Source organism: Pieris napi, chromosome 23 (genome assembly GCF_905475465.1).
Source record: "Pieris napi chromosome 23, ilPieNapi1.2, whole genome shotgun sequence".
NCBI lineage: Eukaryota > Metazoa > Arthropoda > Insecta > Lepidoptera > Pieridae > Pieris > Pieris napi.
Genome location: NC_062256.1, coordinates 9,626,811 through 9,653,010, shown reverse-complemented (window position 1 = coordinate 9,653,010; position 26,200 = coordinate 9,626,811). Strand labels below are relative to the sequence as shown.

General features: G+C 34.7%; 2 protein-coding genes across 2 annotated transcripts in view; both read left to right on the top strand.

Annotated features, from left to right (window-relative positions):
* LOC125061360 (cytoplasmic dynein 2 heavy chain 1) overlaps positions 1-26,200 on the top strand; it is an 82,154-nt gene that overhangs the window by 23,422 nt on the left and 32,532 nt on the right. Inside the window, exons 28-39 of the mRNA XM_047666759.1 lie at positions 15,092-15,305; positions 16,057-16,302; positions 17,633-17,994; positions 19,054-19,192; positions 19,777-19,896; positions 22,501-22,683; positions 23,394-23,617; positions 24,156-24,338; positions 24,536-24,659; positions 25,124-25,231; positions 25,410-25,566; positions 25,712-25,919. Of these exons, the coding sequence (XP_047522715.1) occupies positions 15,092-15,305; positions 16,057-16,302; positions 17,633-17,994; positions 19,054-19,192; positions 19,777-19,896; positions 22,501-22,683; positions 23,394-23,617; positions 24,156-24,338; positions 24,536-24,659; positions 25,124-25,231; positions 25,410-25,566; positions 25,712-25,919 (2,268 nt within the window). The remainder of the gene's footprint in view (positions 1-15,091; positions 15,306-16,056; positions 16,303-17,632; positions 17,995-19,053; positions 19,193-19,776; positions 19,897-22,500; positions 22,684-23,393; positions 23,618-24,155; positions 24,339-24,535; positions 24,660-25,123; positions 25,232-25,409; positions 25,567-25,711; positions 25,920-26,200) is intronic.
* On the top strand, positions 8,463-14,321 carry LOC125061359 (laminin subunit beta-1). Its single transcript, XM_047666758.1, has one exon. It carries the CDS (start codon positions 8,511-8,513, stop codon positions 13,854-13,856), a length of 5,346 nt encoding a protein of 1,781 aa, XP_047522714.1. The 5' UTR covers positions 8,463-8,510; the 3' UTR covers positions 13,857-14,321.

Sequence of the window (26,200 nt, the reverse complement as noted above, 5' to 3'; positions counted from 1 at the left end):
CGTACAGGAGGTGGCCCTAGTGCTGCTACTCCTCTTACCCCCTATCGAGGAAAAAGTCAAAGACATGATATTGTTGTCTGTCGAAAGAAATGAAAGTCAATTGAAAGGAAGAGCTTCTAAATAAGAGAAAGCAATGGGCATTTGAAGAGGAAGAAAGAGAGCATAAAAGAGAATTATGGGCCATAGAAAAAAATATATTGTTAAATAAATTAGAAAAATAATAGATTTTGTGCCTGGAGCGAGGATGTATTGTATTAAAATTTTTTATTTTTATTTAAATAAAAGCATTGAATTTTTATTTAATTTATCTCAAAAATGTTGTAATTTATAAAATATTATAGTAATAAAGCAAAATTACTTCGCACACTTGCATTTCCCACGTTGTCAATTGCGCTTTGATCAATATCATCAGCTTGTTCATCTACTTGTTGCAGTAGTTCAAAATGTTCATCTCGCATATCAATAGCAATATTGTGCAACACTGCACATGCCACTATCACGGCTTGTACACGAGATACTTGAAGCCAAACCTTTTTTGACAAACCGATTTTGGGGAACCGATTTTTTCCAAACACCATATTATGTCCTTTCCACCTAATTTCTGCTTCGTATTTGAGATTCGTTATAAAGATGTTCTGCTGGAGTCTTGAGGTTTTGAAGTGGAGTTAGTAGGTAGTATCTATAGTAACAAATATTTTTGGTTGTAGCTAATATTTAATTTTTTTTTACAAAAGTTGATGAAAAGATGAAACCTGCAAGAAGTCATATATCATAGACATCACTTTGTGTAAAAGTGTCTCCAAAGCTTCTTTTGTTAACCTAAATCTAAATGTGAATTCGGCGTCATTCAGGCTCTGGATATAATAAATTCTTGTCTTCTTATGTCTTCGCACAGAAGTACGTTGTCTTCTTCCAGCTTCAGAATTACTGTCCCAATCGGATAATTTTTCAAATTCAAATTCAAATCACTATCACTAGAACTGGAAGATGACGAAGATGAATACATTTTCCCAATGAATATTAAGTTAGGTCGCAATCCCAAACCCAAATCATACGAGTTTCACCGATAGCAATCCGAGATTGATTTGGCCAATCGAAGCAACTGTCAAAATGGAAAGATAGGTTGTTGGCAGGAGTAAACATTCATTTTCATACAGAGGGCAATCTTCAATCTCTTATCCGCCCTCTGAACGATTGGTTGAATAATTAGATTGGTATCTCAGTCCATGTATTGAATATTGGCATGCTTTTCTTTAGAAATGGATTGAATTGTCAGTCTATGACAGCTAAAATTGGATTGATATTGCATATTGGTTTTGGCCGATAGCGAATATAAACCACATCGGTTTGGGTATTTCGATACTATGAAAGTTGATTGAGTAATTCTTTTTAATATTAAATGTAGTAACATAGCTATGTCACTCATAAATAGATCTAAAGAATAATTTTTAGTTACTCAAATCCTTTCTACATTAATAGCGTAATTACTGAGAGTTGACCATTACTACAGTAGAAATATCGCTATTTAAAATGAAAATTGTTATATTTTTAAATGCCAAATATTATAAAGTGGGTGTATGTAAGTGTATGGGCTACATTTATCACTGCACTACAGGGGTATAAAATCTAGGCGAGATTTATTATATATAGATAATTAATGTGTTGCAACATTATAAATAGACGATGTCCTATGATGTAATCCCGAGCTTACAGGATGAAACCAAAGTTATCTCGATAAGGTTCGGGGCATTGAACTATCGCACATCGCGGAGCTAACGTTAATTGTCTATAAAACCAAAAAGACTATATATAACTTGACAATTCCATGTATGGGACATAGAGGAACTTTTCTGTATTCAGGGTGATTCCTGTATCGTGCAGCATCTCAACCGATATATTTTTCTGAGCTTCTTCACTTGTTTAACAAGATTGATAGGCATTAGGCAATTATATTAGTGTAGTAGTAGTATGCATTATATAAAGGCATTTATTACTATTGTGTAAAGTAATTAATGTAGAATATAATATGACAAACACTAATAAATTGATTTTGATGAAACTTGGACTATTTCCATATAACCTTAAGAAGGTGTGACTTTTTCGATTCAAAGTCAAATCATTTATTTCAATTAAGCCTATTAAGAAAAGGACTTTTGAAAGTTAAATATACAAGTTATAAATTACAGTTTTTTTTAATTATGGAGAAGTATAGGCAAGAAACGCTATACTTACTCGTTTCAAATAGTTGTCACAATATTTTGTATACATTGATTTGATAATAATATGTGAAGACCATGTACATAGATCAAAAAAAACTACTAGGCACAATATGGTCTTATAAAAAACAATGCAGCAGATAAATATATTATTCTTATGTGCATGTTGGAATATTGCAACTTTAGATTTTACATTATTCTTTATAAGAAAAGAAATAATTAACATACAGTCAAACAGTGTGTGTTGAGTTTGATTTGATTTGACAAAGTTGATTTTGAGTAACTTGTGGATTGTTACACATACATGATTCACACTTGTTTTGAAGTGGGTTAAAATAGAACTCGTACTTAAATGGACTTATAAGTTACGTGTTAATCATTTGACTAGAGTCATTTTATCATTAATAATCTTATTAGTTTAAATGTCAATCAAATTTGTTCACATATCATTTCTTCTTTAAAATAATACTTATTAAAATTTCTCATATCCAGTCGAAATGAGAACAACTTATTATTTTTATAACAATCTTGTTACTTATCGAAGTATGTCAATATAACATTTCAACTGTATCGTGTATAAAAATAATATACAGAATTATGACTTCTAAAGATTTTGTGCTTTTCCATAGGATTTTTATTAATCTTCTTTGCTAAAGTTATGACTCAGTTAAAAAAGCTAAAACCAGTACAAAATAAACATATCAGGAAATGTGACGAAGCCATTGCGTATTTATATTTAGCTGTCCTGCGGCTGGGCTGTAAACGGCGTACATAAAATTATGTTATAGCGATTGCGAAAGTTACAAAACACACGTATATAGAATTATTTTAGTTCCCGTTTAATACGTTTTTAGGTACGTCCCCGTACAACCTTTAACTAATATCGAAGTTTGATGTATAATAAATTGAAGAATTTTTTAATACCATGTTGTATGTATGTTTTTTCATCCACAATTTAATAACATTAAACATTAAATTAAGCTGAAACGAACCCTTCATTATCTATATATTCGTTATAAATATCTTCCTTATCTGTGCAGATAACCACAGAAAAAATATCAGGAGTTTATTTTTAAATGAGTATTTAATTGTAATTTGGTCGTGAATTATAATTAACATTTGTAACACAATTAGAATGCCTAACTACATCGGTTGCGCACGTACTTCTTTTATTTTATTACGCCTTAACCACTTTTGAATAAAATGTCTGGATTAATTTCAATAAAAAATATTGATTTTTTCATACGTTAGCCAGCTGGCCTGGTTTTCATTCTTGAAAGTCAAGCTACACCTTCATATACATAACTCCTAAATGCAATCTTTGTGTATATGCCAAAGTAATTTTAAAACCTGTACATTTTACGTAAGTTAATAGCCATTCATAAAGTTTGGACCTCGCCCTAAAACCTCATAAAAACTCGTAAGGCAAGACTCGTGAATCAGTGAGATGAAACTGGAATCGGCCAAAAGAATGCGAATATTCCAAAAGGAAAATATTTGTATTTTGGTAACGAAAAAATTCAAAAACTACATGATCAAATAATAGAAATTACTTGGATGTTCCTTGATAATGTATAATTATAATATAAGTATGTATGTCTAAAAAATTTGCATACATTAATTATTCATTTAGTCGATCACTTCACTGAAGTAAAGATTAGTTCATATTAAATAATTCGATTCGGCATTATAATGGCTAATTTCTGATTTATATTAAAGTGGAAATAGGGTTTATAATTAAAAAAATAAGAAGTCGTCAGTGCCTGCCAGTCGTGGGTGCTTATCGCGTGAACTTTGTCATGATAACCGTTATTTAAAAGTATCGTTATCAAAACGAAAGCGTTCATTCACTGAGTCGATGACACATGTATTTGGGAATTCGATATTTATTAAGTTAATTACAGTTGTTACTTTGTATATATTCCAAAGGGGAACCCCAACATTCCTTTAAAATGGCGAATGCAGAATTATTCTTTAGGGCTACTTTTGCCTAAATTTAAGCTGGGCACTTATACTTGACTATACTATCAAGAACATGCCCCAGTCTCCTATGCCTATTCATTTACATAATATTGACTCGGTATATTTTTTTATAATTATAAATGTAAAATTATGAACCGTTAAAACAAGCAAAGTGTCGCGAGTTTTCTAATTAAACAATGTATAATTGTTGCTATTAATTGCGCTTTTGTGCATTAATTTGTTATTAATTAATAATAATATTTTAACTTGAATATTGTTTACCTAACTTTAATGTAGGTTGAGTTGCCAATAGATTTAATAGATTACTAAAAAGTTAGGAAAGAAAGATTCAACGGAACTTGTACTTTTTTTATATCAGCTGTATAGCATTTGCATTAAAAATACCACGCAATTATAAATTTAAATGGTGCCGATCGAGCAAAAAGCCACATTATGTATTAATGTGTTGCAATATCAGATTTCATTTGTTGTTAAAGAATTGCAATACTTCAATTTATGTATAGACACATGTCTTTATAGTGTACCTACTATAATAAAGCTGATTTGTTTAAAGCATATAAGTGGTACTTGCCTACCAAAACATTTATTAGACAATGTGCGAAAAAAAAAGTAGCGTTACAATCTTATTAGGTCTGGCCTTAGGCCTCAGATTTATGCATCTGTTTCATTTCGCAATATAATAGGCAAATAGGTTATCAGCCTCCTGTGCCTGACACACGCCGTCGACTTTTTGGGTCTAAAGCAAACCGGTTTCCTCCCGATGTTTTCCTTCTCTTAACAGGGATGAGAATTGCACGCTGAAGCCACACTTCCTGAAAACCACTAAACCATAGAATAATATTAGATATTTTAACATTAATACGTCTCCAACAGTCTCAGTTGACACTATATAGTACCTATTCCCTAATAATTACATTTGAAAATTATCTTACGTTGTACATATCCGTTTAAAATATTTTTTTATAACTTGGAAGCAGATAAGGGGTTATCAGCAAAGTTGTCGAAACTATGGTTATCTATAGCTAGAGGGGCCTCCATTGTTTAAGTTTCAAGAAATATATTTACTATTAATTATAGTAATGATTCGGACCGGTTGGTGACGTCATCGTTTCGCAAATACCATGGCCCACTTAACACGAATTGTGTACGTATGCTTGTTCATTAACGTGAAATGAGTTGTAATGAGCAATTTATTCAGTTCGTTTACCTGAGATTTGCTAAGTGCACTCACAATTTTCATACGGTAGCTATGAAAGGATATTGCAAATATGCTTATTAATAATAATAATTAACAATAAATCATTTATTTACAAGAAAGTGGTACATTTAGATCGATCAATTATAAAAATCCGCACCATCAGCTATATACAAATAGGCATGCAAATGTCATATTATCTTCAAAAAGGCATATAATAAGAACATCAACACAATGTCAGAATAGGTTATGGTCCAAATACTCGCCTACGCTATAAAAGCACCATGTCTTTAAAAAATTTAAGCAACTGCTTTTGGAAAAGGAGTTATATTTTTGGGTCTTTATTCACAACTTACCCTTTTATTCATAGAAGCTATGATTTTGTTTTGTTTTTTACGAATAGTAACCCTTTATCAATCAGTCTCTATTCGTCTCTACCAAATTATCTGCACGCTGTGTTGGAAAGAGACAGAACAGTGATTTATTAATTAAAATGTATCTTAAGTTTACTGAGATTATAGCTCACTAATTCACTTGCAAGTTTTGATGTTTGCATTTTCGTAAAATATTTTAATTAACCAACCCGCAATAACATTGGGTCAGATCGCGAATTATCAACACAGGATGTACTGAGCGGAAGAGTGAATATCGTACAATAATTAGACCGCAATATAAATCTTTTAAACACAAAAATGTTTAATGTCTGTTTTTAAGAGGTAATTTGGAACACCGGTCGCCATTAGAATTACGAAGCCGCATCAAAACAAAAAGCGCATCCCAAAACTTGTATTTTTGTTGCCTAGTGGAGCTCGTTTCTTAGAACGGCACGAGCGAACACGAAAGCGGGAGCGGTCGTCGCCTCGCTCAGGGATGGATTGTACACAATAGTTTAAATAAATAAATAATTTATTTATTTGCAAGAAAGTGGTACATTTAGATCGATCAATTATAAAGATCCACATAATCAGCCATATTGTAATAGGCATGCAAATGTCATATTAATTATCATAATATAATAAGGACATCAACATGTCATAATAATAAGCTATTTATAATTGCTGTCAAACTTGTGGTCCAAATACTCTTAGGGTCGATTCGACCAAACTTCAATTTATACACGAGTAACTATACCAAGAATAATCTATTCCATGATTTTAATCTCGAGTAAATCCATAGTCGTTTGTCCACGTAATCGATAGTATAATTGTGCTAGGAATAACAATACGCGAATAGCAAGAGAATGGTGAACGAAAATAAAACTCGGCAAATAAGTGTTGTTCTACAACGGGAAAGTGTATGCTCTATACATCATGTCAACTCGATTTTGCCGTATTATAGTGTGAAAAAGTAGCTTTTAACAGGTGTCAAACGACTACAAAAAGTTTTTATTTCTTGTTTGTTTGAGGCTTTCGTCTAAAAAGGAACTTCTGTTGAGCCCAGTTGAATTTCATTCAATAATTAAATATTAATTCATAAGAATTAAAATAAATTTTATGTTTCATTATTTTATTTTTTTTCATATTTTTATTATTCTTCTTTTTAACTTCCCGCTAAGAAAATTGAAATATTTCGAAAATCGAGTTTTTAACAGATGTTGACGTTTAGAGGTTCTAGGAAGCCTCCCCGAATGTTTCCGCGGTGAAGTCCGTGTGGATAAATTTTCATAAAAGTAAAACAGCAATAAAAAAATGAAGGAACGTTGGAATTTAATAAATAAATAGCCATAAACCATCTAGGAAAAATTTCGCATCGAATGGTGGTAGTTTCACGATCAGTGGTTTAGGCGTGATTGAGCCTCAAACGAAGACCATTTTCATTATATATATATAGAAGAAAGATAGATTATATATATATATATATATAAATAAATAATAAATTGTTTGAACGTTTTATTATACAATGATACAAATTATACAATACTATTAATTTAGTGCGTTGCGTTGACTTGAAATTAAAACACAGAATACATATTTGTGAAATGACAGAAATCAGCTGATTGGACTGACTGACGCCATTAAATTATTCTAGGAATAGCTGTTATTCCGTGCGAAACGGCGGTATAGTAGGTATTCCCGAATAAGCCCACTATTCTTAGAATTTGTAGTTGGTAAAACGTAAAATTGATTTACTCTCACTTGATTAACTGACGATTTATTCTAAGATTAAGATTTACTCTTGTTTGGTCGAATCGACCCTTAGTCTTTATTGACTAATCTCGAATAGATTAAAAACGTGATTAATGATTATCATTATTCTTACTTCCTAATTATATTTTTAGTGTATATAACCCAATACAATATATTTAACCCAAATTACATTAATTTGAGGTGAGCACTAATAATAATATAAGTACTATAAGCCAGACCGCTATAGTATTTTTTATGCAGAAATACAAAGCGTTTGACTTTGGATTTAATAATTTTTCTCCATAAACAATTCTTAACCATATCCTATCTAGCTCAATCGTAACTTCTTGTATTTCTTATTCTTTTGTATTGCATCGCAATTCATTAATCTGTGAAATTAACTTTTTAGTTTATTTTATTAATTTGTTTTTGTATTATTTTAGATTAAGGTTGGTGGTTCTATAAGTTTTTTTAAAGATTTGGTTATGCACATCTTACACTTTACCCATCAATTTCTTTTTTTCTTACTAGGGTTGCCTGGAAGAGCTCGCTTGTTAGCGATATGGCCGCCCGTTGCATCCTTTAGGTATATATTTATGTATTATGTTATTTGTTTTTCTATCAATGTAACGAAGTGTAAATAAATAATAAATGTTTTCTGTATAAAAGTGGCGCTAGAATCATTAGAATAATCATTTACGCATACGGATAATATAGATATTAATATAGTTTATTAAATAGAGATTATACTAATGTCATGTTTATATGTGAGACAAGAAGGAGCTAAAAAACTTTGAAACGTTCACATGAACTGTAATTAATAGATTAAAAATAGTTGAATGCGGCCCTGTTAGCGCAACAAAGCTCGGCCCGTAGTTAGAGAGCGGCGGGTGGGCGGGGGAAGGCGGGATGCGGGCAGAGTGGCGCAGGCGATGCCGGTCAGGCCTGAGGCCAGTGAAATAAGCGGCGCGCGGAGAGCCGGTGCGCGCCATGGCTCCATACGACGTATTTATCTTTTCCGCGCTTATCACTGTCGGCGGCGCCGTATACAATAGAGATCGCGATCGACAACGTGCCGATCCCCGCTTGTTAGACCGCGCTTGTGAACTCAGCTCCTGTTATCCGGCGACTGGAAATCTTCTCATCGGCCGGGAGGCGAGACTCTTCGCCTCGTCCACTTGTGGAGTCCACGGCCGCGAGCGATATTGTATTGTGTCTCATTTGGAAGAGCGAAAAAAATGTTTTTGGTGCGACTCCACGGAATACACAGTGAACAATCCGCAGTACAATCATCGAATACAGAATATTATATACAAGTTTCATCCCGGCACACGAACGAAGTCATGGTGGCAATCCGAAAATGGAAAGGAGAATGTTACAGTACAACTAGATATGGAAGCGGAATTCCATCTAACGCATTTAATAATGAACTTCAAAACGTTTCGCCCTAAGGCTATGTTAGTGGAGAGGTCTTTTGACTTTGGCAAGACATGGCGAGTTTATCGATACTTTGCGCATAACTGCGACGAAGCTTTCCCTTCTGTACCTAAGCATACGCAACGGAGCTTAACTGAAGTTGTTTGTGAATCACGTTATTCAGGTGTTGCGCCCTCGACGGAGGGTGAAGTGATTTTTAGAGTGTTACCACCAAATATAAACGTGACGAATCCTTATTCAGAAGAAGTTCAAAACTTATTGCGAATGACGAATTTAAGAATAAACTTTACGAAGTTACATACACTCGGCGATGATTTGCTTGATAATAGAGCTGAAATTCAAGAAAAATATTATTATTCTATTTATGAAATGACTGTACGAGGATCCTGTTCCTGCTATGGGCATGCTTCGCGCTGTCTTCCCATGCCCGGAGTGGATGCAAAGAACAATATGGTCCATGGGCGTTGTGAGTGCACACATAATACACGTGGTTTGAATTGTGAATATTGTGAAGATTTCTATAATGATTTACCGTGGCAACCGGCCGTTGGGAAAACGTCGAACGCTTGTAAAAGATGTACATGCAATAACCATGCTACAGCTTGCCATTTTGACGCCGCAGTTTATAATAAGACTGGTAAAATAAGTGGCGGAGTGTGTGATAATTGTCAGCATAATACAATGGGGGTTAACTGTGAGCGATGTAAACCAACGTTCTATAAGGATCCGTCTCTTGATATACAAAGTCCAGACGTATGTAAACAGTGTGATTGTGACCCAGAAGGAACGACAGATAAAGAAATTCTATGTGATGACGAAACCGACGCGGCTAATAACAAAACCGCTGGCAGATGTTTGTGTAAAGCAAACGTTGATGGAGCGCGTTGTGATAGATGCAGCGATGGATATTGGAACTTTAATTTGGACAACCCAGAGGGATGTGAATCCTGCACATGTGACAGATTAGGCACAATAAATGAAAGAGGATGTGACGCAGCAACAGGAAATTGCTTTTGTAAACGTCATGTTACAGGGAGAAATTGTGATCAGTGTCTTCCCGAGTTTTATGGGTTGTCAGACAGTGACGATGGATGCTCGTCTTGTGATTGTGACGTCGGAGGCTCCATTGATAGAGATTGTGATGTTATAACTGGTCAATGTAAGTGTCGACCGAATGTGACGGGCAGACGCTGTGATCAGCCATTACAAAACTTTTTCGTTGGAGCACTGGATTCAATGGTATACGAAGCAGAGTCTAGCCAGTGTGATTCTCAAATTGATGATAACGCTATTCAAAGCCAATTATGTCATGTTGTTATTCGAGAAAACTTCCCCGATGGCAGAAAAGAAACCTGGACTGGCCCCGGGTTCATGAAAATACCTGAAAGTAGTACTTTAGTATTTACAATCAACAACCTAAAAACTAGCATGAATTACAATGTTCTGATAAGATATGAACCGCAATCTACAAGAACTTGGGAAGAAGCTACTATACTTGTTAAGCGACCCACCCCTGATTCAGATTCACCGTGTGCCAGTATACGCCCTGAAGATGATACAATACCTACAGTGTTGCCAGCAAATCAACGTAGTGTTCTAGTTGAACCAGCTGTCTGTCTCGAGAAAGACAAAGAAACCGAAGTTCGGATATACTTAGGAAAGCAAGATGGCCGGACTTCAAGCAGCAGGGCATCGGTGTTGATAGATTCTATTGTTCTCATCCCATCTGTCGATGATTTGCCATTTTTAGCAAATAACAGCGACGCAAAAGAAGAATTTGAACACTACAACTGTGGAGATAAATATTATTATGATTTAAATAGAGATAACGTACCAGAAGTTTGTAAGAATTATCATGCTAGTATCGGATTTTATATAAGGAATGGTTCAGAATCCTGTCAGTGTGACCCATCAGGTTCGAAAAGTCATCAATGCGATCGTTACACTGGATATTGTCAATGTGTTGAAAATATTGTAGGTGCACGGTGTGATAGGTGTGCTCCAGGCACTTACGGTTTTAGCAAGTTTGGTTGTAAACGTTGCGATTGTAATAGTATTGGATCTTTAGATAACTTTTGTGATGCTACTAGTGGACAATGTAAATGCAGACCAAATACCTACGGGCGAGCATGCGACTTATGTCAACCAGGCTTTTTCAATTTCCCGAATTGTCAGCAGTGTGATTGTAATGGGCATGCCATCGAATGTGACGATAAAACAGGGGCTTGTAAAGAATGTCGAGATTATAGTGAAGGCCATCGTTGTGAAAGGTGTGTAGAAGGATATTATGGTGACCCTCGTTTAGGCGTTGATATACCGTGTCGCCTTTGTCCATGTCCTGGGGTTAAAGGTGATCCAAACAAAAGCAGTCATGCAGATAGGTGTGAGTTGGATGCTGAAACTAAAGATGTTGTTTGTGATTGCAAAGAAGGCTATGCAGGATTACTCTGTGATGTCTGTGCTGACAACTATTTCGGTGATCCCATTAAAGGAACGTGTGAAAAATGCGATTGCAACGGTAACATTGATATAACAAAACCAGGAAATTGTGATCCTTACACCGGAAAATGTCTACAGTGCTTGCATAATACTGCCGGAGATCACTGTGAGTTGTGTAAAGACGGTTATTATGGCGATGCTTTAGAACAAGCATGTGATATATGTAATTGTGACGTATTAGGAACTAATTTCACACGCGGAAATTGTGACCGTGTGACTGGGCAATGTCCATGTTTCAATAATGTAATGGGCATAAATTGTGATCAGTGTACTGAAAATCATTGGCGAATCGCACTGGGAAAAGGATGCGATCCATGCGAATGTGATCCTATAGGATCATTATCACCTCAATGTAATCCTTTTATAGGAAAATGTGATTGTAAGCCAGGTCACGGTGGTAGGCAATGTGATCAATGCCAAGAAAATCACTGGGGCGATCCTAACATAGAATGTTATGAATGTGAATGCGACCTTGATGGTTCTGTATCTCAGCAGTGTATGAGAGAAAATGGATCCTGTATTTGCAAGCCTGGAATAGGAGGATATAAATGTGACTTGTGTGCTAGAGGTTATCTTGGTGAAGCTCCTGAATGCTATGCCTGTGGTGAATGTTTCGATAATTGGGATCAATTAATTGGAAAATTACGCATTCAGACGGAATATGCTATTGGAAATGCCAGTAAAATTAAAGTAATTGGAGCTACAGGAGCATATACCAGAGACTTTGAAGAAATGACCAAAACCTTAACAGATGTCGAAAATTCTCTCCAGAGTGCAAGATTAGGACAAACCACCGTTAAAGAGCTTGTTTCTAATATATCAAGTCTACAAGAACATCTCAATGAAGCAGATAAAAAGATTAAAGAAAGTAATGATAATCTTACAGCTATTACATCAAAGATAAACTTAGGAAATGTCACTTTAGACGGGTTAAGATCTAGTATTGAAAAACTTAAGAGTAAAACATTGGAGCTAGGTAATAATGCAACAAAATTACAAGAGGCTAACCTTGAGGGAGCACTTAATCTGACGCGTGAAGCAAAACAAAGGGCTATCAAAGCAAGTGACGATGCAGAAAGTGTACAGACTATTATTGCGAACGCTGACAGACAAATTAAAAATACTGATAGACTTATAGAAATGCAATATAACAATTTTAATAATACCCAAAACGAAAATGAAAAGAAGCTTGGCGAATTGCATGACATTTTGTCGCAGTTTGATGAAGGTTTCCCTAAATTAAACGAAATAATGTGTGGACAAGAAAGTGACACCTGCGATATTTGTGGTGGCGCTGGTTGTGGGAAATGCGGTGGAATATCTTGTGATCAAGGTGCGATAACCAAAGCAGAACAAGCTTTAGATTTTGCAAATAAAACAGAACATAGAATTAAGGAACATGAACTTTCCGCTGAGGACTTGTTTAGATCTGTAACTCAAGTTAAGCAAGATACAGTCTTGGTAAAATCTAGAGCAGGAGACTTATTCAATAGATGCGGAGATTTTAAACTATCTGCAGAAAAGGTTATCAATGATAGCGTAGACTTAACTTCGGAACTCAGAGAATTTTTATCCAACAACTCCAACACTCCCGCAGATGTAAGAACTTTGGCCAATGATATACTTAATTTATCAATCAGAATTGAGCCGAAAGAAATTACTGAGTTATCTCAAAGAATCAATTCTACCGTATCCCAATTGACAAACATTGAAAACATTATATCGGAAACCAAGCCCGATCTTGACAGAGCTAATGCGCTTAAACAAAATGCAACGATCGTTAATAAAGAGGCAAATCTCACATTAGAAATGGCAAATAAGGTTTTAGAAGCATTAAATGAGGCCCAAGCTGCCCAAAACGCTGCAGAAAATGCCATTGATAAAGCAAATAACGATATCGAAGCGGCAAAAGGAGATCTCCTACCGATTGCAATTGAAACGGAGCAAGCACAAAAGAAAGCAAATGAGACCATGGATGAAGTAGAGGGCTTGCGCACTCGTCTGTCAGATTTACAGAAAAATATCCTTAAAATAGAAAGCGACGCTGATCAGGTGAAGCAAGAAGCAAATGACGTCGTAAATAGAGCTGAAGCGGCCGAACAAAAAGCAAGGCAGCTGCGACAAGACTTCAAAACAACGAATTCATCACTCGCTGAAAGAGCAAACCAAACGTCGAATTCAAGAGAAAGGGCTCAGCTATTACTCAATAGGGCTACAAAACTTGCAAGTGACACACAAACGCAGTTAAAACTTCTTGCCAACATGGAAGAACTTTATAATGACCATAACGAACAGCTTAATACCTTGGAAAAAGAAATAGGCGAACTGAACTCCCAAATGAATTACTACCTGTCGGAAATAACTAAGCGCTCAGACAACTATCGATCGTGCACAACATAAGATGTTTTCAACAAGTTTTACTCAGTGCCATTTAAATGTATATTACCAATGCATTTTTAGTAGAAATTAAGTTATTTTACATTATAGTTTCTGGCTATGCAGTATGTTCTGTAAATATTATGAATTGAATCGAAAATAATAAGCAATTGTAACAATTTATCAGTCCAAAGAGTAATTATAGTTAGCATATTGGTGTGTAATTAATCAAATATGCAATTCTAAAAATAATTTAGCTTAAGTATTTTTGCCTTTATGAAGCTTGAAACTATATTTTAATCAATATTTTATGTTATAAGTATATGTTCCATATAGTGTAATCTAATATTGTGTGTATAGCAATAAGTACCTATGTCTTGATTGGTGTTTTGTTTAAGATTTAAGAGGCATGAACTTATATTTAAAGTTAGGCACAAATACTTAAATGTAGATAGATGGATATTTGTTAATAAAACATTTTCTATGAAATTATTGTTTTATTTTTTTCACATTACACTCTGAAGAATTCAACTTCTTTTAGTTAAACAATATGTTCTATGAATTATATTAGTGAGATATTTTTGGGTAGATTTTGTAGATATATTTTATACAATTATGAAAATTACATTATTATTGAATCGTAATGTTTAGTAATAAATAAACTCAAATTTCATAACCTTCCCTTTCATTTAATAAATGCCTTAATAGCAGTAATATTTTTATTTAACCGTTCTACAACATATCTTTGTAATAATAACGTATAGCACTATTTTATTAATTACAATTATATCACTTGTTTACCACATTGTTTATTGACTATACATGCTTACTATACTTTTGCTTGGTACATCCTAAAATTCATCGTAATCAGTTCAATAATTTACGTGTACAAAAATGATACCTTGTTAGCGTCAATATACGAACTGATAACCTCTCCTTTTGTACTCATATACATTAGTTAAAATTCCGTTTTTCTTCGGCGTAAACCCAGCGAGGTTATGTCAAACGATGGTACTCTAGTCAATTAAATGTGTTCATAAAAATTGTTTTACAATTCAAGTTTAAAGAGTAACATTTTTTTTCTGACATATTTGACAGTGCTCAGGACTTGATGGTGATACGAATTAGAATATGAACCTGAATTTATAAATGTTTACGTTATGGCTTAAGTAATCGACAGATTTTAATTGATGTCTTTCGTGAGCGAGAATACTAGTAAATGTTGGAAAAGACATTTAGGGAATCGTTTTTAATTGCAGGTGGCTCTACCTAGAGCCAATATTACTGTACGACGAAGGCGATTTGGGAGTTAAGTTTCGTAAAGTGGATCAAGGTTTTAAACACGTTGCGCGGATTGTTGAAACTGACCCCAGGCTTTCTGCGTTAATTCAGTCTTCGAGACTTCAGCCCATGTTAGACTCTATATCGGAACAACTCAATGCTTGTCAGTCGGCCCTGAATCAATATATTGATGTGAGTATGAATATTAAAATTGAATTGATCTTAGGCTGTATCTAAAAATAGGAATGTTGTCGTCGGTCAAACGGTTAAAGGACTGGCTTCTGAACACACCTAACGCAGAGTTGGAGATGCTACTGATATCTAACATACTTAACTCACTCATTCACTCAAATAGTAGTGGTTTTAAAAAATAGTAATTTTTTCATCGAAATTTTACACGTTTGGAACATAGGGTTAGCCGTTAGGTAAAGAGGGCTTAGTAAGTTGGTTTTTTTATGCACATAAATTGAAATAAGCTACAATTTGTGTATATAAGATACTAGCTGACCCGGCAAACGTTGTTTTGCCATATATATTATTTCTAGGAAACATTTTTTTAGTTCAATAAAATCTATACTAAAAAATAGAGGTTGATCGTAGAGAGGTGAAAATTTAGGGTTGTATGTATTTTTTAATGCCACATAATAAAAAAATAAAAAATCAATTTTGGTGCGGACACCCCTTATCACTTAGGGATATGACATATAGATAGTAGCCGATTCTCAGACTTAAAATTTCATAAGAATCGGTCGAGCCGTTTGGAGGAGTATGGGAACGAACTTTGTGACACGAGAATTTTATATATATAGATATAAATGTGACGTAATGTGTATTATCGAAATCTGATGTTGGAATTTTTGTGATTACACAGATCTTACTAATCACCTATTTTGCGCCAATAGATTATCCTTCTATTGTTTCTAAATTAATTACGCTATTTCAGGAGAAACGTACAATATTCCCTCGCCTATATTTCCTAAGTGACGACGATTTGCTAGAGTTACTCGGTCAGGCTCGATCAGGCGCTGAAGGCAGGGAGGCCGTGCTCCAAACCCACTTGAAGAAGCTATTCCCTGGGATCACTGGGGTGGTATTGGGTCCTGGTGGAGTATCAATAACAACTCTCTGCAGCCATTACGACGAAACATTTAAACTGGATCGGCCAGTCGATATTGATTGCGCTGTTGAGGTGACTATTAAAATTAAATATATGATTATTTCAAAAACCAAACCGTTAATATGGCATTTCTATGGACTTTTCTCTCGACATTACTGAAAAAAAATATGTATGCGTGTACTAGTGTACACACGTAAGAAGTGAAACTTCTTTATGACCTTTGTTTTACGAAAAATGATCTACTATATGCAGCTTTACAGAAATTGGTTAAATAAAGTTAACTTAGATAAAGTTTAAAAATAGTATGTATATTTCTGTCTCATTCTTTCCTGGCTTCATCCTACACATTTTTGTATTTGTGTCTTTTACCTGTCGCTTTCTCACTCTCTCCCACGCCAAATCCTATTAATTTATGTGTCTGTCTCTTTTTACTGTCGCTTTCTCACTCTCTCCCACGCCAAATCCTATTAATTTATGTGTCTGTCTCTTTTTACTGTCGCTTTCTCACTCTCTCCCACGCCAAATCCTATTAATTTATGTGTCTGTCTCTTTTTACTGTCGCTTTTTCCGTTGCATCCGGTTTGAAATCACAACGATTCTAAAGAAGTTTCACTTCAAAAAGGACTACAAACACATTCGTAATATATTCGTGTCTGGCGTTTGCGTGTACTAAGTGTTTTTTTTAATATATTGATATTAAAACGATTACTACCGTAATTTATCACTGCTGCAACCTTAAAACATACAACGGTTCTCTTTCCACACTTTATTGTTTTCTTTAAATGTAATACACAGTAATCAAAGAATTTAAGGCCTACTAAGAATACTACTTGGCATTGTATTAGCGCCCATACACTGTAACTTGCAGTAGCCACATTCTTAATATACAGGGTGGTCAAAAAGTCGTGGATCAGACGCAAATAGGGGATAGATGAGGTCATCAGCTGCAAAAAATTGTTCTACGTCTCTAAGCTCAGCCCCTGCAGAGTTATAATTTATTTTGCGTTTTTATAAGAAAATTGACTTTTTTTACTAATTCTTATTAAAATTAGAAAAAATCTACATGCTGTATCCTGTATCTTTTTCATAATATCCACTAGATTGGTACTGATGAGTTCTTGCGTTAGACATACTATTTATAGTTGTTGATTAAGTATACAATAATAGTTGCTCCACTCACTTTAAAAACTTTTTTGTTTAGTTTTTTTTTAATCTCTTATATATATATGTTACTTTTGCCTATAAGTGCTTGTCTCATTAAAATATGTGTTTTATTGGTTTGTATCAATGTATCAGTGCTGAGCGTTGCAAAACTTTTATAAATAATTAAATCGTATACATAAGTATACGTATATTTTTATGTATTGAATGTTTGTATTTTATTTAATACTTAATATTTTAGATTTGGCTTAAAAACCTCGAGAATGAAATAAGAGCGTCGTTGAAAAGTCTAACGTTGAATTGTATAAGTGGGAACTCGAGCCTCGATCTGTTTTCGCTACCAACGCAGATTATGTGCTTAGCGCAAAATATTAGATTCACCGAACAAGCTGAAAAGGCGATCACAAGTAGAGAACTACGAATTCTTAAAGAAAATATTGAAAAGGAGAATGATAGTTATACAAGTGATTTCGAGGATGAAGCCGAGAAATTTAAGAAGCAAGCGCTGATACTCCAATGCGCGTACTATAAGGAGGTTGTTGCTGCTCTAATTGAAAATAATGTCGTGTCGACTAGTGATTGGGTGTGGCAGAAACAGTTGCGGTGAGACTTCTAGCTTCTTATTTAGTCGTAATAATCCAGGATTTTAACACTCCTTATTGCGGCATCAGACTTATATTTAAACCTAAAAAAACTTACCTAACAGCCGTTACTTACACATTAGCGTGTAGCACATGCTAAACTAAAGTTTAGTTTCTGCACTTACAATATTTTATGCATCTATTTGTATCGGAATGTTTGTATCTCTTCATTCGTCATTATTAATTTTTCAGTGAGTAAACTCCTTTCTACTAACTTTTAGATAACCTTAATTATACGCTAAGTGACTTCAGTAATCAGAGCCTATTATTTATTAACACTTTGTTGCAGAAATATAATACAATTGACATAATTAAATGAAAATGAGGGCAACTGGCGGCCTTATCTGTTTCGAAGAGTCTCTTATATTAGAATTTAACTAAAAAAATGTATATTATACATAAAATAAATCAGGCGCTACACCCATTTTCGGTGTGGGTCTTAGGTTTCTGTATCTGTTTCATGATCATTTGTAAATTTTCGTTCTAAGGGAAGCCGGTTTTCTCACGAGGTTTTCCTTCACCGTTCGAACGAATATTAAATGCGAACATAAAAAGTCCATTGTTGCACAGCCGGGGTTTAAACAACCTCAGGCCAATATTGCTCACATAACATTATAATAAACTAGGAGAAAAAAAAATTCAAATTCGAAAAGCCAAAACGTAAAATACATCATTGGCATCAGCTTCCAAAAGCCTTAAAACGATCTTCATTCCCCTTAGTTTATAAACTAGCCAACAGTTCATTTATTATTAGTTATAGTTATAACAACTTTAAAAAATATCAGTGGCGCTACAACCATTTTAGGCCTGTGCCTCAGATTTCTGAATCTGTTTCATAATCATTTGTCAATCTAATAGGCAAGTAGGTGACCAGCCTCATGTTCCTGATACACGCTGTCGATTTTTTGGGTCTAAGGCAAGACGCATTCCCCACGATGTTTTTCTGTAAACTACTAATTTATACAGTATAAAAGATAACCTAATTCACAGATTATTTATAGATTGAAGGTTCTGTTTACAGATTTTATTTAATAAAAGGTGAAGTTGTAGCGAGGATGGGCTTAGCTGAAATTCCCTATTCGTATGAGTATTTGGGAATTCATACTGGCCAATTCGTACGAACCGAGTTGGCTGAGGAATGTTTTCTTATATTGACTCAGGTAATATTTTTAACTAGCTGCGTCCTTTAGTATTCTTCTATATATGTATATAACTTGTTCTGACAATACCGAACACAAAAAAAACCTTTGATGAAGTAGTTTTTTTTTTATTATAAAAACGTATATATAGTTTTAGCTAATTCCCCGACCATTTTGTCGTCAGAGGTATTAAGCAACCGTATATATATATATGTGTCAAATGTAGGTGTGTATTATTAGATATCTAGGTAATTTATCTATTGTCTATACAAAAAATATATTTTGTGCATGTGTTCGTAATCAAACTCCTAAACGGCTGGACAGATTTTGATAAAAATTTTTGTATGTTCAAGTGGAGTCGAGAATGATTTACATTATTTGATATGTTTTTAGTATCTAAGACGTGTGTACAGGACAACGTCTGTCGGATCAGCTACCAATGCCGTTGGTAGCTAGGATGAATAAACAATACTTATTTCTGTTAACAACTTTTTGTATAATATTGACAACATTTTTTGTCAACATTATTTATTTGCAAAACTATTTTCAAAGCAGTCGTTTAAAATTTACAGATTATTTTCATTTAGACAGATTTAATTTTGCAGTCGTTACATTTTGGCTTTATCGGAAATCCGTTTGGTCCAGCCGGAACGGGAAAAACGGAGTCTGTGAAAGCTTTGGGAGGACTAGTCGGGCGATTGGTCTTGATATTTAACTGCGATGAGGTGATGTTTAATTTTAATAATATGTTTCGTATTAAAACGGGCTTTGTGAACTTCTGTATTATTGATTTTGATTATTGTGTTGATAGGAACCGTCCTAAAAGGCGTTTAGAATTACTCTTTCGTATCCGTTTTCAATATAAATCGTATTAAACGCAAATTATATATTTAATAATGACAGTTTTAATTCAGCTCATTTCCGTTTAAATATACATATATGTATATATATTTTTTAAAGAACAGGGGGCAAACGAGCAAGAGGCTCATCTTATGTTAAGTGATATTGCCGCCCATGGACACTTCCAATGCCAGAGGGTTCGCGAGTGCCAGCCTTTGAAAATACTTTTTCATACAATAAAGTTCATAAAAGAGACTTCGATTAAACATGTATTACAATCTAGCCTATACGATAACTATGGCAAATATTATTATTAAGGTGCGTACAGACTATATAACATAACATGTTATACAACATTGCTATACAACATGTTTCAGATAATGTGGACACTGAATGTTATAAAACATGTTATAATAACATTGATATGTATGCTAGGACGAACCCAGCATCTACGTTTTTTTGTTTTTCTTTTGTTATTTAAAATGGTTATAATAGGTTGGGGAAAAAGTTTCTTCGCATTTTTTAAGAAAATTCAAAACATTTTTTAAAATAGTTTATTTACATTTAACTAAAGTATGTTGGTACCATTTTGTTCGATATTTTTTTGCCATCATTTAGGTAGGGACATGATCCCATTGCTACATAAATTTTGGGACTTCTGATCAAAATACCGCGACAATTGGTTTTGGCAGTCCTCTCGTGATGTTAACCTGACACTGCCTAAAGAATTCTGAAGAGACTGAAACAGGTGGAAATCTGAAGGTGCAAGGTCAGGACTATACGTCGGATGCATTATCACCTCCTAGCCAAGCTCTCTTAGTTTTTGCTGAGAGGCTAAAGATGTGTGAGGTCTAGCGTTATCATGATGAAAAACCACACCCCTTCTGGTGATTAATTCCGGCCGCTTTCTCTCAACTTCTTGCTTTAATCTCATCAGTTGTTCGCAGTAGAGTTCAAAATCGATGGTCCTGTCTGGTGGTAACAGCTCATAATGAATAATGCCCTTCCAATCCCACCACACACACAGCATCACCTTGTTGCGAGTTATCCCGGGTTTCGCCACAGTCTGGGAAGCCTGACCGACCTTTGACCACGACCTTTTTCGCACGTTCTTGTCATACGTAATCCACTTTTGATCATCAGTTATCAGCTTCTTCAAAAATGGTTCGGTTCCATTAAGTCGTAATAAAGAATCAAAAATGAGTACACGGTTCATTAGGTTTCTTACAGTGAGCTCGTGAGGTACCCAAATATTGAGCTTTTTTGTGTACCCAGTTTTTTCCAAATGCACCAAAACTTTTTTGTGGTCAATTCCCCGTTCTTCAGCTACGTCTTAACTACTGATATGCCGATCTTGCTCCACTTTTTCAAACATGGCATCCATTTTATCCGTTACAGGGCGACCAGAGCGACTAGGATCTTTGACATCAAAATTTCCGGATTGAAAACGCTTAAACCAAATTTGTGCTACTGTCACAGACACTGTGCTAGGGCCATATTAACATCACAAATTTCTTTCGCGGCTTGTGTTGTATTTCGACCTTTTTTGGAGGAAAATTATAAATGTATCGAATTTTTTCATTCGGTTCACTCATCTTGACGGTACGAAAAATAAATAAAAAACAAACATTATCCTAATTTGATTTTGGAATTATCTTCTTTAATATCTCAACATTCCTTGATAACAAAACCAGCCAGATCCATATAGTATAGCCAAAGAGATTTTATTACAAGTTCATACATACTGTAATGCGAAAAGACTTTTTCCCCAACCCAATATAACATTGTTATATTGCCTTGTTATTCTAATGTGTACAGTATTGTTTTATGTTATAATGTTGAATAACAAGGTTACATAATGTGGACGTGTTATAAAACACAAGTTATATAATATGTATGTTACATAGTCTGTACGCACCCTTATAAAAGCTTTTTTAATTTATCCATACAACAACTGGTTAGTTTACATCCCTCATTATTAGTATAAGTTTTAAAAATTTTAAGTACTTTCTATTTGCTCTTGGGTAAAGGTCTCCTCCAACTCTTTCCACATGGCTCTATCTTTGCCAATAGTCTGTCAGTCTTTTCCTGTTATTTCTATTAAGTCAGCCCACCGTCTTTTTGGCCTGCCCACTCTTCGTATCCCTTCCATTTTTTTTTTAAAGACAATTCACACCAATTGACCTAGTCCCATGCTAAGCTGGTGAAGCTTGTGTTATGGGTAGTAGGCAATGGATATACATACATATTATAGATACATAGACATATAAATACATATTTAAACACCCAAGACCTAAGCACAACACCAAATGCTCATCACATCGATGTTCGTCTCAGCCGGGGATCGAACCCGGGACCCATGGATTCGCAGTCAGGGGTAGTAACCACTAGACCAATGAGTGGTCATTGTGTTGTCTTTAACGCTATCTGTTGTCCAGATTGTTGCGTTACACGACCAGATTAAATATGTACCCGTCGTTAATTTGCAGGCAATGGACGGCGAGTGTATGGGACGGTTATTAACAGGCTTGGCTTTGAGCGGGGCTTGGGGCTGCTTTGACGAATTCAACAGGCTCTCGTCGCCAACATTAGCCGCCGTCTCGCATCAGTTCACTTCTATACTCGCTGCGATGTTAGAGAAGGGTAAAGAGGCCCTTTTGAATGGAAAACAAGTTAGTTTATTTTGACTTCAAGTTTGTTGTAAATACATGTTTATTTCAGAGTTAAATATAACATCTTATTTAAAAAGGCGATTAAAAAGAGTGGCGGAGAGTTTATTTGCCAGTTCTTCCGCCCTTGATTTGAGAACTGGCAGTAAATGTAAAATTGGAAGCATTTAATGTATATTTCTTTTTTGACGTTCATAAGTGTACATTGTGTTACTTACATGAATAAATGATTTTTGAATTTTGACATCATTTTTTAACCCTATCTTAATTATAAGGTAAAACAGTTAAAGACATTTTAGTGAGATATTGCCACACCGTGTAAAGGATTATGAATCAATTTATTTTTTGTATTTTTAGTTTAGAAAATTTAGAACTAAACTTATTTGGGTACGAAATGTAAGATTCAAAAGAATATGTAGTAATATTCTTAATAAAGTAGCCCGATTAATTAATGCTTCTATAAGCCGCTACTTTTCTTACGTTTAATTATTTATAAAATAACGACTGTGATTGTTTCTCATGATTATTGTCTTTTTTAATGATCTGTGGGTTCGTTGTCTTTAATTTTTATAGATATACTATAAGTTTAAATATAAAAGGGGGTAACATTTGCGTTTTATTAGCACACTTCTTGACTTATTTCCACATATTTAGTAATACAAATTCTATTTGATGTCTACCATCATCGGAGAAAATGTTTTCTCACATTTCAGGTCTGCGTGTCCCCATGGTGCGGCATAGCGGTCACCCTGAACCCAGCGGGTCGTGGGTACGGGGGTCGTCGCGAGTTGCCATCCGCTCTTCAGCGCGTGCTTCGGCCCGTAGCGCTTACGACTCCCACTCCTGGTCCACTGGCCTCACACCTCTTAGCCGCGCATGGGGCTTCGCACTCGACCAGACTGGCGGCTGATTTGACGTCCGTTTTTACACTATCCAGGTAGGGTAGTGTAAAGGTTATTCGTGTATAAGATCATATAATTAACCAACTTCAAGAAAATAATTATCATGTTATAAAGCTTTCAAGCACTTGTGTCTTATGTCATATCTATGCGATATTTTTATTCTAGTTTTAATAAAATCTGTTTAGTAATTTATGTTTAGGGATTTGTAGAAATTAATTTGTCAGGTATCTGTTGGTTTATATTTGTTACTTACTTCTATCTAAAAACATAATCATTAGTATCAAATACTTTGTGTACTGTGTAATGAGACTATGTCCGTGGTGGAAATCAGCGGACATGGTTCTTTAGTTTTGATTAGGTAAAGATATATTATACGAGTACATATGTGGATCTACCTTAATGATAAAAATTTGTTAAAAATTGTTACATTTATTCATAGTCAGCTAATGTATATCTGAGTGCGATAATATGTGACTTTTACGAGGATAGCTTAGATCATTTAGGATAAAATTCTATAAAGGCTAAAAAACATTAGTCAGACAGCAACAAATAAATGAAAATGACTTCCACCAGTAATCTCCTGAGCAGCCAGCGTCACTACGACTGGGGCCTGCGGGCCTTGAAGGCGGCGGTGGGCAGCTGCGGGCAGGGCTTAAGGGCCCAAGGCGGACGGGAGGAACTTGCACAACGCGCCATCTTGCGGAAAGTGCTCAAACTCAACAATCTCTCCAAATTGACGAAGCCGGATGCCGAAAGGTAGTCTTTTTAGTTTTAGTACAACGATACGTAGAAATTACGACTGTTTGCACGTAGAAAGCAGACGTAAATTGCCTCGTTATACGAGTATCTTAAACTGTTATTTTAGTCAAAACAACAAATACTGAAACATTTTTAATTATATTTTTAGGTTCTCATATTTTAAGGTTTCTTAAACCATTTAACATTATTTTCAGATTTGAAAATATTCTATCGTTGGTGTTCGCTGATGTGCCTGAAGAGAGACTGGACGAGAACTCTTTCTCTGTGTCTGTCCAGTCTGCGTTTGAACCGCTGCATATTGTGTATAATCAGTTGCAGGTAAATTTTAAATATTTTTTTTAACGTAAGGAAATGTTTTTAGATATTCGTTACTATATAAAATAAGTGTAAGTTTGCTTTACTAAATTTAACCATTCAACTTCATTCACTACATGCATCAGCCAGTTTCTGTGTCTTATTTATATTTATCTTTCATTGTAAAATACTCTATTATTTCTTAAAGTGTGAGACAAAACATTTAATTATACACAACCGATTTATTATGCGAATATATACAAAAAACTATTTATTTTAAATATTTACACCGCATTATACATAATCACATAGAAACAACATACCGGATTTTTTTTAAATATTTTGTTGTACTATAAAAATATAAAGTTTCAATATTGATAAAAAGACACTTAAAACAGTAAAATTGTATCTGCTTAGTAGTCCCAAATTAATTTAGTTACTGTTACAATTAAAACACACTTTTAAATGTATCTTTAAATATATTTCAGGCTGAGAAATGTATGGAACTGTATGAACAGCTGCAACAACGAATGGGTGTGGTGATAGTTGGTCCGCCTGGCTCTGGGAAGACTTCTATTAGAAAATTATTGAAAAATGTAAATAAATGCATGCACATTTTAATATAAATTTTAATCGGCGAGAAATCTTAAAAGGGTTTTTTTACCAGATACCTCCATATTTATAATTGTTGATATATGGATAATCGATTCAAATGAATCTTGGACTGTTTTCTAAGAAGTGAAATATAATACAAACAGGTCAATAAATTTCCAGGCTCTAATATCAACCGGTCGGACGGTAATGGAGCACGTGATATACCCAAAGGCGGTTCATCGCGAGAGTCTGTTGGGGCACGTCGATCACGACACTCGGCAGTGGACTGATGGAGTCATTTCCACTATTGCCTTGCAAGTCTCGCAGCAGCCTCCAGGTCAGTACTACAAGAATATAGGGAGACCAATATACTGTACATATTTCTTACATAAAATTTAGGTAAAAAGAGGCTCCCTTGATTGCGAATCATGGACATTGAAATTAGAATATTGGAAAATTACTCTAAATCACTAATATTTTAGATGTTTATTCCTGGGTGGTTTGCGATGGCGATATTGATCCAGAATGGATAGAGGCCTTAAACTCAGTACTGGATGACAATAGGTTGTTGACTCTGCCTTCCGGTTGGAGAGTTCAGTTTGGACAAAATGTTAACTTTATCTTTGAGACGCACAGCTTGGAACACGCTTCGCCGGCCACCATTTCGCGGATGGGGATCATTTTGTTGAGGTGTGCTAGTCTTTTGAACTAAAGTTCATTTACTCATTATTCAGTTAAATGAAGGTTAGGTACTAAAGGCATTCTACATACATACATTCTTCACATAACAAAAAAAAAGAAAACAACTTCATTAAACAAGATAATTACCAAAGAACTACAAATAATACCTTTAATTAAAAAGCATAGCACAAGAACCTATGTGATAACAGAATGCCCTTTTTAATAATCTTTATGTTTATATTTTCTTAAAAATGGTTAATTGAACACAACGCCATCTACCGTTAGAGGTT

What these genes read in the sequence shown, in the direction of transcription:
- LOC125061359 (XM_047666758.1), top strand. Translation starts at nt 8,511, where the DNA reads ATGGCTCCATACGACGTATTTATCTTTTCCGCGCTTATCACTGTCGGC.